The sequence below is a fragment of the Kogia breviceps genome, chromosome 19, assembly GCF_026419965.1.
Source record: "Kogia breviceps isolate mKogBre1 chromosome 19, mKogBre1 haplotype 1, whole genome shotgun sequence".
NCBI classification, from domain to species: domain Eukaryota; kingdom Metazoa; phylum Chordata; class Mammalia; order Artiodactyla; family Physeteridae; genus Kogia; species Kogia breviceps.
The window spans coordinates 4,449,331-4,461,551 of NC_081328.1; the positions used below are offsets into that span (position 1 = coordinate 4,449,331).

A 12,221-nucleotide genomic window follows, 5' to 3' on the forward strand; every position below is an offset into this window, starting at 1 on the left:
GTGGCCTCTCCCTTTGAGGAGCACAAGCTCCGGACGCGCAGGCTCAGCGGCCATGGCTCACGGGCCCAGCCGCTCCGCAGCATGTGGGATCTTCCCGGACCGGGGCACGAACCCGCGTCCCCTGCATCGGCAGGCGGACTCTCAACCACTGCGCCACCAGGGAAGCCCTCTCTTAACTTTTTGATAATAACCATTCTGACGAGTGTGAGGTGATATCCCATTGTGGTTTTATTTTCATTTCCCTAATGATTAGTGATATTGAGCACCTGTCCATGTACCTGATGGGCATTTGTATGTCTTCTTTGGGAAGATATCTATTCAGACACTCATTTTAAAATCGTATTATTTGGCTTTTTGCTATGAAGTTGTATGAGTTCCTTATGTATGTTGGATATTAACTCCTTATCAGATGATTTGCACATATATTCTCTCATTCCGTAGGCTGCCTTTTCATTTTGTTGGTCAAATATTTATTTTGAATATTTATGGGGATGGCAGTATCATCATCGTTTCGGGGCTTAAGCCCATGAAAGGTGTAAAGTCACAGAAATGCAGTTTTCCTGATCCTTTTGGGGAAGGTTACGTCAAGTGCAAAATATGCTTTTTATGCAGTTGGGAGGTAATCTTCCACAGAACCAGTTTCATATTTGAGTGAAACTTCCAAGTAAAGGATCATCCCCACTTAAGGAAGCTCCCTGTATTTCTAGTGGTTTAATTGAGATCTCTCAGGGACAAATCCTCATTTGCTTTGTAAGGGGATAGTAGGTCTTTTTCTGGTTTTCAAAAGGCCTGTATTGGGCCATCTACCCCAGGACGTCCCTGGTCAACATTTCTTTAACCACCGTAGCTTATTTAAATATATTTTATGGGCTTCCCTGGTGGCGCAGTGGTTGAGAATCCGCCTGCGGATGCAGGAGACACGGGTTCGTGCCCTGGTCCGGGAAGATCCCACATGCCGCGGAGCAACTAAGCCCGTGAGCCATGGCCGCGGAGCCTGTGCTCCGCAACGGGAGAGGCCACAACAGTGAGAGGCCCGCATACTACAAAAAAAAATATATATATATATATATATATATATTTTATGCGGGTTGAAACATTTTATTTCCTTTTCAATTTTACTACCATTTATTGAGCGGCTGTTCCGTGGCAGTGCCACTCAAAGAGCTGTCAGTAGGCGATTTACAAAAAATGGGCAGAAGACCTAAATAGACATTTCTCCAAAGAAGACATGCAGATGGCCAAAAAGCACATGAAAAGCTGCTCAACGTCACTAATTATTAGAGAAATGCAAATCAAAACTACGAGGTATCACCTCACACTGGACAGAATGGGCATCATCAGAAAATCTGCAAACAACAAATGCTGGAGAGGGTGTGGAGAAAAGGGAACCCTCTTGCACTGTTGGTGGGAATGTAAATTGATAACAGCCACTATGGAGGTTCCTTAAACTAAAAAACAGAATTACCATACGACCCAGCAGTCCCACTACTGGGCATATACCCAGAGAAAACCATAATTCAAAAAGACACATGCACCACAATGTTCATTGCAGCACTATTTACAATAGCCAGGTCATGGAAGCAACCTAAATGCCCATCGAAAGATGAGTGGATAAAGAAGATGTGGTACATATATACAATGGAATATTACTCAGCCATAAAAAGTAACAAAATTGGGTTATTGTAGAGACGTGGATGGACCTAGAGACTGTCATACAGAGTGAAGTAAGTCAGAAAGAGAAAAACAAATATATTAACACATATATTTGGAATCTAGAAAAATGATACAAATGAACACATTTGCAAGTCAAAAACAGAGACACAGATGTACAGAACAAACGTATGGACACCAAGGGGGGAAGGGGGGATGGGCTGAATTGGGAGATTGGGATTGACACATATACACTAATTTATATAAAATAGATAAGTAATGAGAACCTGCTGTACAGCACAGGGAACTCCACTTTGCTGTCCAGCAGAAACTAACACTGTAAAACAACTATACCCCAATTTAAAAAAAAATTAAAGGAGGATGTTCAGCTTATAAATCATTAAAATAATTTTGATAATAAAAAATATATTATTAGGTGATTTAATTCTAAAAAACCTTATGAAGTGAATACTGTGACTATCCGCACTTGACAGATAAGGAAACCAAGCTCAGAGAGGTCAAGATCACTCAACTAATAAGAGACCCAGGACTCCCTTGTTCCAGAGCTGCTTCTCTTAACCCCTATTCTTGCTTTTCTTTCCACAAGCCAGTAAAAACATCTGAAACGTGTATTCACGCGAATTACAATGGAAATAAAATTAGCAACACTTCTGTGGTAAAGCTCTAGTTTATCTCCTCACATTTAATCCTAAAAACAACCACAAAGGGGTAACTTGTCTAAGGGGACACCTCGGAGTCGGTGGGTACGGGTCGATCACCCCTCAACCAACTCCACTCCGAGGACCTGGTCTCCGGCTGGCATTGCCTTTTCCGGTCCTGCGCTCCCAGAAGTCCCGCCCAGGCGAGGGAAGATTTCCGGAAAGAATTGACGCGGGGAAGCCGGAAAGAGACCAGGGGCGGAGCCTTCAGGGCGCTCTAGCATTCCTCCTCTCTATGGCCACCGCCAATCGACCCGTCCGGAGCGGCGAGGCTCTTCCCTATTGGACGCGCGGCCTCGCGTAGGCGGGCGGCCCGGCTGGCGGCGCGCTGACTGGCTGGGGCGCCACGCGGGCGGAGGGGCGGGGCTTGGGGCACGCGGACCTTGGCCGCCGGTTGCGCCCAGGAGCGGGCGCATGTGGGCTCTCCGCTCGCTGCTAGGGCTGCGGTGCGCGGCCCGGCGCGCCATGTCGCAGGGGCCGACTCGCCGGCCGCGGCCGCCCAAGGACCCGCTGCGGCACCTGCGCACGCGGGAGAAGCGTGGCCCGTCGTGGGGGCCCGGGGGCCCGAACACCGTGTACCTGCAGGTGGTGGCGGCCGGCGGCCGGGATGCAGGCGCTGCGCTCTACGTCTTCTCCGAGTTCAACCGGTCAGTGCGCCGCGCCGGGGTCCGGCCGGCCCAGCGGGTCCCCTGGCCAAGCCCCGCCCCGCAGGCCGCAGTGCTGAGCGCCCAGAGCATCGGGGCCCCTTCCTGGGCTTGGTACCCCGCCCATTTCCCCCTTTCCCAGGGTGGATGCGAGAGCCTAGATCCCTTACATCCCCGTCCGTGTGGCTCCGGGAGGCCCCGCTGACCTGTAGACAGACTTGGGTATAAGCGTTCCTTTCCCAAGCGTCAGCCCTGAGCCCCCTCCCGTGCACCCCAGGACCAGGGCCCCCTAGTCCGTGTTGGGGGTGGGCAGGTCTGCGGAGGAGGTGAGAGGGAAAGGACGCATCTCGCCCCAGTTCGAGCCTACTCAGGCCCCAGATCCCTCCCTGCCTCTGCTGAGGAGGGTTCAAACCCCAGCGTCCCAACAGCAGAAATGCGGTTGGTAGCACAGCATGTGTTTTTAGTTGTTTTCCCCTGTGGTGTACAACAAAGCATATAAACGGTGGCAGAGGTTTTACAGAACCGAATCTAATGACTCTCTGGTGTAATGTTCGTCCTCTAGGTATCTCTTCAACTGCGGGGAAGGCATCCAGCGACTCATGCAGGAGCACAAGTGAGCCAGCCATTTTCCTGCGGGATGGGGAATGACTCTGCGGCTTTGAGGCAGGAGGGAATGTTACAGCAGGAGAATGGGTCCCTGGTCCTTCTGTTTTGTCCTGCTCCAGCGCTTTCTTTTTCTTAGGCTGAAGGTGTCTCGTTTGGACAACATATTCCTGACCCGAATGCACTGGTCTAATGTTGGAGGGCTGTGTGGTGAGTATATTCTTTCCCAGGTCAGGGGCTGGGGGCAGGTGTCTGGGATTTTAACCTGCCTGGCCCTTTTTTTGCCCGACTTCGGAGTCCGGGGGCTCTGGAATTCTCTTTATGCCGGCCCCCTCAGCTGCAGCAGGGAGAATCAAAAGCTGACTCAGAAGAGTAGGTTTTAACGTAGACGCTGCCTGCAGGTGTTAACCATCTACTTCATTTACTGAGTTGCTGGACTGGAGGTATGGGACAAACTGGAGAGTGTGGTGATGGTGATTATAGTCAATATATCAATATTCACCATTGAGACCGTCCACTCGCTACACACAGATGCCCAGTGTCCAGAGTACCCCCTTGTTTATGCCCATCAATTAGAAGGGTCGAGATTGTTTTGCCGCCAGATTCTGTAAGGTTCGTGGAGCGGGTAGGAGGGAGTGGAGGCTGAACCAGTCTCATTCCCAGCGCTGAGACTCAGGTGAGGCCAGGAAGCACCCAGGGTGCAGAATCTGTGGCCTGCCTCTGACTTGGCATGATTTTGCACCCGAGGTGCCTCACCCTAGTGTCAAGTCCTGCCTGTTCTAGAGGCATTTGAGTGATGGTCGGTGTCTCTCGTAGGTGTAGCCAGTGTCACTTCTGCTCTGCACGTGCACAACAAGCAGAAAACTAGCAACCTGAGCAAGGAGTGCGCCTCCTGGCCGCAACTGCGGGTCAGGGTGATGAGAGATCTGATTTTATTCCTCCCTTTTAGGAATGATTCTTACCTTAAAGGAAACCGGGGTTCCTAAGTGTGTCCTCTCTGGACCTCCACAACTGGTGAGTCTCTCCTGACTCAGCTGTCAAAGCTAAGCCCTCCATTTCAATGTGAGTAACAAGGGTTTCCAATTTTACCAATCAGCCTTCTGCCCTCCACAGTTAATTGACAGCGGCATAAACACTTTGCCTTTCGAGTTAAAGACACCTGAGTCCGTAAACCTTATTAACTCTATGACTTGATTGAGTTACTTCCTTTCTGGAGCCTCAGTGTCTTCATCTGTGAAATGGTTTGCAGTTGTTAAGGATTAAACGAGGTAACACGCAGAACACTCATTCTTTATCAGGTGTTGCACGCCATATGGACACAACAGATGTCGGCTTTTATCCTTATGTATTAAACTTCAGACGTCTTCGTCCCTTCCCAGCCAGCTTAGGACACTGTCGAGAGGTTGTGTACACACTGTTAGCATAAGGGTTCACTTCCTAGGTGCTAGGGTAAAAGGCCAGCCCTGCAAAGCCTGTCCCCAGAATAATGCTGCATGGCCGTCCCTCTGTCTTCTTCTCGTTGGTCTGTCCCTACACCTTCTACTGCCATTGCTTCCCATGTCCAATCCCGCCCCCCCCCCCCCCCCCCCCGTGACCGTCCAGCGCCGCGGCCAGAGGGACCCCTCCCAAGCGGAACCGCAGGCGGGTCACTTCATCCTAAAACCCTTCAAGGGTCTTCATTGTAAACAGCCCAAACACCTTCACGTGGCCCACAGGTCCTGCCGGCCCCAGCATCTGTGCCCTGGTCACCAGGCGGGGGCTGCGGGCCGGCTTTTAGCTCTTCACGGAAGCCCCTTCCTGTCTCGGGCCTTCATCCACGCACCAGTTCCCCTCTTGCCCCGCCTGTGTCCTTCCTTCAGGGATCACCTCAAAGGGCGTTTGCTCAGGAGCTGCCCCTGACGCTGCAGATGGGTCGGATCCCAGCTCCCCGCGTTTTTCGTATCTGCAGGTCCCTCAGCACCACGGCTGCTGGTTGTCATTTGTATTGTTTTTGTCTCCTCCCCTGGATTCTAAGTTCCGTGAGGGCAGGGACCCCATCTTTTCACTGCTGACCCCTTGGCATCTAACATATGGTGGACACTCAGTAAATACTTGTGTGAAGGAAGTTCAAAATACTGAACTGGGTTTTATGTCGGTACCTTTGATGCCTCTCGTGTACTTGAACGTTGCTGTGTCCTCTATCTGTGCAGCCATAACTGCTCACTTCCTTATTTTTCTTTCTTAGGAAAAGTATCTGGAAGCTATCAAAATATTTTCTGGTCCACTGAAAGGAATAGACCTGGGTATGTCCTTGATTATGACTCATTGCCATTTCTGCCTCATGTGTCCCCATCTCTCAAATCAGAATCCATAAAAGCTGACGAAATTACACCTTAAAATCAAATGCTTCCTCTACGCGAGATGAATTTTTGAAATATTGCTTGCTGCACTTTCTGTGCCCTCACTTCCCGCTCCTCCCCAAACGCGGGCAGGGGAGGCAGGAGAGAGTGAATGTGTGCCGCTGCGTGCGGGTCTCCGGGTCTCCCTTGGGGCCCCGGGGCTCCGCCCCGGCCCTACAGGTGGTTCTCGTCATCGAATGGCCTTGGGCCCCCTGTAGGGAGAAGGGCTGTGAGCAGCTGACTGGGCCCGGAGGCGCGTGGCCGCTCGATGGGAGGAGGCCTGGCCGATGTGCCGGCAGAGCCCGGTGCGTCTCTGGCTTGTTCTTCTGTAGAAACACGAGTATTTTCTTTCAGAGTGTGTCCCGGGTCTCCGAGTTGACAGGCTCGGCTCTGGCCTCGCGATGCTGAGCGTTTGCCTGTGTCTCTCGCGTTTAAGTCTCGCTCGGCTCTGTGTTTATTTTAGCGGGTTATCGCCTGTGGTCGTCGTGTGGCTGACCTGAATATTAGTGGCTGATGAGAATAGGTTTTCGCCGTTTTCCTAAACGCTTTCGTTTGCTCGGACGTTCTGGCTTTAGCGCAGACTCCCGCCAGAATTCCAGAGCAGGTTGGTGCCTGCGGGCAGCGATGCGGACTTGGTCCTCACGCGTCGTGCGCTGCCGCAGTCACCGTCCTGTGGTCTTCTCCCCGCAGCGGTGCGCCCCCACTCCGCGCCGGAATACCAGGACGAGACCATGACGGTCTTCCAGATCCCCATCCACAGTGAGTGTGACGCCGCGATTCCTGGGAGTGGAGCACGTGGGTCCGGGGTCAGGAAGGCAGGTGGCAACAGAAACTGCCCGATCGCTGGCCTGTGTACCCGGGTCTGTGTTCTGAGCATGATTAGGAAGTTTAGCCGAGGAGTTCCTGCCCTTGAGGAGCTTATGACCTTGAGGACAGACGCGTTGACCTCGTATGTAACGATCGTGATTGCACTCTGGGGTGTCAGGTAATCGGGCTCTGCCCTCAGATGTGCCCGTTGATTCCCGGGGGTCATTGCCACGGGTGTGGGTGCCCTCCTGGGATGCAAGGATTTGGAGAGGTGGGCACAGGCGAGCCTTGTTTATGAGCAGCAGCGGCAGCCCGGCGGGAGTGCGGGTGGGGGTCAGAAGGGCTCGAGGTGCGGTCCTGACGTGGAGACGGGCAGTCTGCACGTGAGTCACTGCCGCGTCCGTGCCGCCCTGGGGTCTGGTTCACGCTCTGTGTCGGTCTCCCGACTGTGAGCGACGTGCAGGGCCGGCCCCTCGACCGTCACCTGGTCTGAGCTTGCCGCGTGCAGAGGGGGGCAGACGAGCGCCCACCCCCGCCGGAGGATCGAGGGGCCCGCGCCGGCCCGGCCCGGCTCACTCTCCCCGCGTGTCCTCCCCCGGCCGCGCCCCCAGCCTGGTGGGCCCCCGCCCGGTTCCCGCTCCAGCACGTGGCCCCGCCCCCTCCGACAGGTGCGAGGGATCAGTGCTGAGCCCGCCCGGCGAGCCCGGAAGAGCAGGCAGCTCAGAGAGCCGGGTGGGGCGGGGGTCGCTGAGACCAGCAGCCGTGTGCCCGCCTCCTGGGGCAGGGATTTCTTCCGTGCGCCGCACCGCGGCCTGTGGGATCTTAGTTCCCCAACCAGGAATCGAACCCGGGGCCCCTGTAGTGAAAGCATGCAGCCCTAACCGCTGGACAGCCAGGGAAGTGTTTTTTGACCTTGAGACTGACCTGACTGCCCAGTTAATGGCGCTGCTCGTGGCGGCGGGGAACCTTGGGCCAGGGTCTGCACGGAGCGCGGTGGCGGTGCACAAACCAGCTGAGTGCGCGGGTGCTTTCTGCTCAGCACGCACTCTCGAGTCCGCGCTGCAGTCGGGCTGGGCCCCGGGCCGGAACCTCAAGAGGAGCAGGAGGGGCCTGCAGCCCAGAGCCAGGCGGGGAGGTGGCCAGTAGGGGACAGGTGGGCGTAGTGGGCGACCTGGCTGTGAGCTGGCCCTCGGCGTGTGCCACTTGCTTGTTTCCCTTCCCGACCAGGTGAACAGGAGAATGGGAAGCACCAGCCAGCGCAGAGTCCAGAGGGGCTGAGTCCAGAGCCGTCTCCCGACTCGGGACCAGCGGAAGGGGAGCAGCACCCGGCGGATGCGGATGGTAATGGCGCTTGGACAGCAGGCGCTGCTGGGGGTGGGGGTCTGTCCTAATCCGCCGGCCCCCTCCGCCCTACGTTCGAATCTTTGTCATAAGAAAGGTCAGCGTGCAAAACAGATGCTTTTTCTTACCGCGTTAGGATTCAGCTGTGGGGCAGGTGAGAGGTTGTCTTTAAAAGCGGCCACACGAAGCTGTGGGGGCCAATCCGCAGCCCTGGGGAGCCCTAAGCTTTGGCTTCAGTTTAACCAGACGAAGAGCAGGACCTGGCAAGTGATTGATTGGGAGGCTTTGTGTTTCTCCTTTTTTTTTGGTATAAAGTTACATTGTTTATTTCATCATACAGTACAGATCATTAAGTCTTTACAGTTCGTTACAGTCTTTGGATTTTTTTCTTTGAGTTCCTATTTCACTGTAGCAAGTGAGTGTCATCCCTCAATCAAAATCACTTCTTTATATGTGCGCCCATCATACCTGCAGAACCCCCCCCCCCCCCCCCCCCCCCGCCACGAAGAAGGTGTTACAGCACAGTGTCGGCAGAGCAGAGAAGGCACGGTGAACTTTTTGTCTCTCGTTAAGGCAGCAGTAACGCAAGTTAATTTTTCCTGAGTGCAAAACCTAACAGCTAAGCAGACAAAACAGTCATATCAACGAGTGGATTTGCACCTTTTCTTCCAGAATGACAGCCTACTGGGAAACTGGATTAAAATTCCAGGATGAGACGAATCAAACGAATTGGGCTGCTCGAGGATGCTGTTGTCCAGGGCTGGGCAGGGTTGATACGTTCCTGTCTCTGCCCCGAGGCCGTGTCTGTCTGAGGACTGACAAGGGGCTGACCTGACCCTCTGTGCTGTCCCTTTTGGGTGGCTCGGGTGAGGGCTGACACCCACGTCATTTCTGCAGGCCTTGTAGCTTTTGTGTTATTTCCAATATTTTTACACTTATTTGTAAAGCACGTTACAACTTATTTTTCCCCCTCATCTCCACTTCTAAGTAAAATGTGTCTTTTTTTTTTTTTTTTCCCTGTGGTACGCGGACCTCTCACCGCTGTGGCCTCTCCCGCTGCGGAGCACAGGCTCCAGACGTGCAGGCGCAGTGGCCATGGCTCACGGGCCCAGCCGCTCCGCGGCACGTGGGATCTTCCCGGACCGGGGCACAAACCCGCGTCCCCTGCATCGGCAGGCGGACTCTCAACCACTGCGCCACCAGGGGAGCGCTGTGTCATTTTTTAAAACATTTCACTTGCCATTTTCTAGTTGTCATTTTGCATTTTTGTTTACTCAGGTCTCAACACGAGTAGGAGAAAGAAAAGATCTGCTTGAGAAAAAATACCAGTGTATCTTTGACCCTTGTATCCGAACAGTTCCATCCATTTAAGTTTGTGTGAAGTCAGATTAGGTATCCGATGATCCCTGATCTGTGGCACCTGGAGACATTGCTATTTACCTTGTGTGGTCGGATTTGTTTCTCCTCAGGTGTTGGCCAGAAAATGCATGGCAGGGACCCCTCCTTGGTCGTAGCTTTTGTCTGTAAGGTAAGCACCTTGCTGGTCCCTCCACATGAACATGTGTCTGGTGGCCTAAGGGTTTCCGGTAATTTAAAGGTAGCAGCTCCTACCGTCACTTGTGTTCAGAGGAAACAGTTGCCCTGGTTCCCAGTAAACCACCGATGCTAGTATGTGCTTTCAGATTCTCTTCCAGCCAGAGTCAGTCTATAGAGATGTGTTTCATATTTGGCTGTGAGCCTCCCTCTTGAACTTCAGAAATAATTGATAAATTTCTGAAGTTAAAGACTATTTTTTTTTTTTTAGGAATTTTTTTGTTTGTTTGAAGTGTAGTTGATTTACAGTGTTGTGTTAATTACTGCTGTACAGCAAAGTGACTGTTGTTATACACATATATACATTTTTTTTTTGTATTCTTTTCTACTATGGTTTATCACAGGATATTGAAGACAGTTCCCTGTGCTATGCAGTAGGACCTTGCTGTGTATCCATTCTATATATAGTAGTTTGCATCTGCTAATCCCAACCTCCCACGCCATCCCCCCCCCTCCCCTCTCCCCCGTGGCAACCACAAGTCTGTTGTCTACGTCTCTGAGTCTGTTTCATAGATAAGTTCATTTGTGTCATATTTTAGATTCCATCTATTAGTGGTAGCGTATGGTATTTGTCTTTCTCTTTCTGACTTACTTCACTTAGTATGATAATCTCTAGTTGGCATCCAAGTTACTACAAATGGCATTATTTCATTTTTTTTTTTAATGGCTGAGGAGTATTCCATTGTATGTATGTACCACATCTTTATTCATTCCTCTGTTGATGGACATTTAGGTGGTTTCTATGTGTTGGCTGTTGTGAATAGTGCTGCTATGATCATAGGGGTGCATGTATCTTTTTGAATTAGACTTTTTTCTGGATATATGCCCAGCAGTGGCATTGCTGGATTGTATGGTCATTCTATTTTTGGTTTTCTGAGGAACCTCCATACTGTTCTCCACAGTGGCTGCACCAATTTACATTCCCACCAACAGTGTAGGAGGGTTCCCTTTTCTCCACACCCTCTCCAACATTTATTTGTAGACTTTTGAATGATGGCCACTCTGACCGGTGTGAGGTGGTAGCTCATTGTAGTTTTAATTTGCATTTCTCTAATCATTAGCGATGTTGAGTGTCTTTTCCTGTGCCTATTGGCCATCTGTATGTCTTCTTTGGGGAAATATCTGTTTAGGTCTTCTGCCCATTTTTGGATTGGGTTGTTTGTTTTTTCTGGTGTTGAGTTGTATGAGTGGTTTGTATATTTTGGAAATTAGCCCTTGTTAGTTGCATTGTTTGCAAATATTTTCTTCCATCCTGCAGGTTGTCTTTTCATTTTGTTTATGGTTTCCTTTGCTGTGCAAAAGCTTGTAAGTTTGATCAAGTCCCATTTGTTTGTTTTTACTTCTGTTGCCTTGGGAGACTGACCAAGAAAACATTGGTAGGGTTTATGTCAGAGAATGTTTTGACTATGTTCTCTTCTAGGAGTTTTATGGTGTCATGTCTTATGTTTAATTCTTTACGCCATTTTGAGTTTACTTTTGTGTGTGGTGAGAAGGTGTGTTCTAACTTCATTGATTTACATGTGGCTGTCCAACTTTGCCAACACCACTTGCTGAAGAGACTGTTTTTCCTGTTGTATATTCTTGCCACCTTTGTGGAAGATTAATTGGCGGTAGGTGTGTGGGTTTATTTCTGGGCTGTCTGTTTGGGTCCATTGATCCATTTGTCTGTTTTTGTGGCAGTGCCATGCTGTTACGCTTGCTGTAGCTTTGTAGTATTGTCTGAAGTCTGGGGGCAGGTTATGTTTCCTGCTTTGTTTTTTGGTGGTACGCTGGCCTCTCACTGCTGTGGCCTCTCCCGTTGCAGAGCACAGGCCCAGCGGCCACGGCTCACGGGCCCAGCCGCTCCGCGGCATGTGGGATCTTCCCGGACCGGGGCACGAACCCGTGTCCCCTGCATCGGCAGGCGGACTCTCAACCGCTGCGCCACCAGGGAAGCCCTCCTGCTTTGTTCTTTTTCTTCAGGATTGCTTTGGCAATTCTGGATCTTTTGTGGTTCCATATGAATTTTAGTATTGGTCTACTTCTTTGAAAAATGTCATGGGTAATTTGATAGGTATCACATTAAATCTGTAGATTGCTTTGGGTAGTATGGCCATTTTAACAATATTAATTCCTCCTATTCAAGAGCGTGGCATATCTTTCCATTTCTTTAAATCATCTTCAACTTCGTTTACTAATGTTTTATAGTTCTCAGCATATATCTTTCACCTCCTTGGCAAGGTTTATTCCTAAGTATTTTATTCTTTGGGTTGTGATTTTAAAAGGTATTATTTTTTTACATTCCTTTTCTGATATTTCATTGTTGATGTAAAGAAATGCAACTGATTTCTGTATGTTCATCTTGTATCCTGCTACCTTGCTGAATTGGTTTTATCAGTTCTGGTAGTTTCTGTGTATAGTCTTTAGGGTTTTCTATATATAATCTCATATTATTTGTAAATAATGACAGTTTTGCCTCTTCCCTTCCAATTTGGATACCTTTAATT

General features: G+C 50.8%; 1 protein-coding gene across 2 annotated transcripts in view; it reads left to right on the plus strand.

The window, feature by feature from the left end:
• The first annotated feature begins 2,753 nt into the window (after positions 1-2,753).
• Positions 2,754-12,221, plus strand: part of ELAC2 (elaC ribonuclease Z 2) — a 28,270-nt gene continuing 18,802 nt past the window's right edge. The window contains exons 1-8 of one of the 2 annotated variants that reach the window (XM_067021848.1): positions 2,754-3,016; positions 3,576-3,626; positions 3,756-3,826; positions 4,566-4,630; positions 5,841-5,898; positions 6,685-6,753; positions 8,029-8,142; positions 9,612-9,670. In XM_067021848.1, the coding sequence (XP_066877949.1) occupies positions 2,784-3,016; positions 3,576-3,626; positions 3,756-3,826; positions 4,566-4,630; positions 5,841-5,898; positions 6,685-6,753; positions 8,029-8,142; positions 9,612-9,670 (720 nt within the window). In that variant the 5' untranslated portion in view covers positions 2,754-2,783. Of the gene's footprint in view, positions 3,017-3,575; positions 3,627-3,755; positions 3,827-4,565; positions 4,631-5,840; positions 5,899-6,684; positions 6,754-8,028; positions 8,143-9,610; positions 9,671-12,221 lie in introns of both variants that reach the window. The other variant, XM_059048516.2, reaches the window with a different exon arrangement.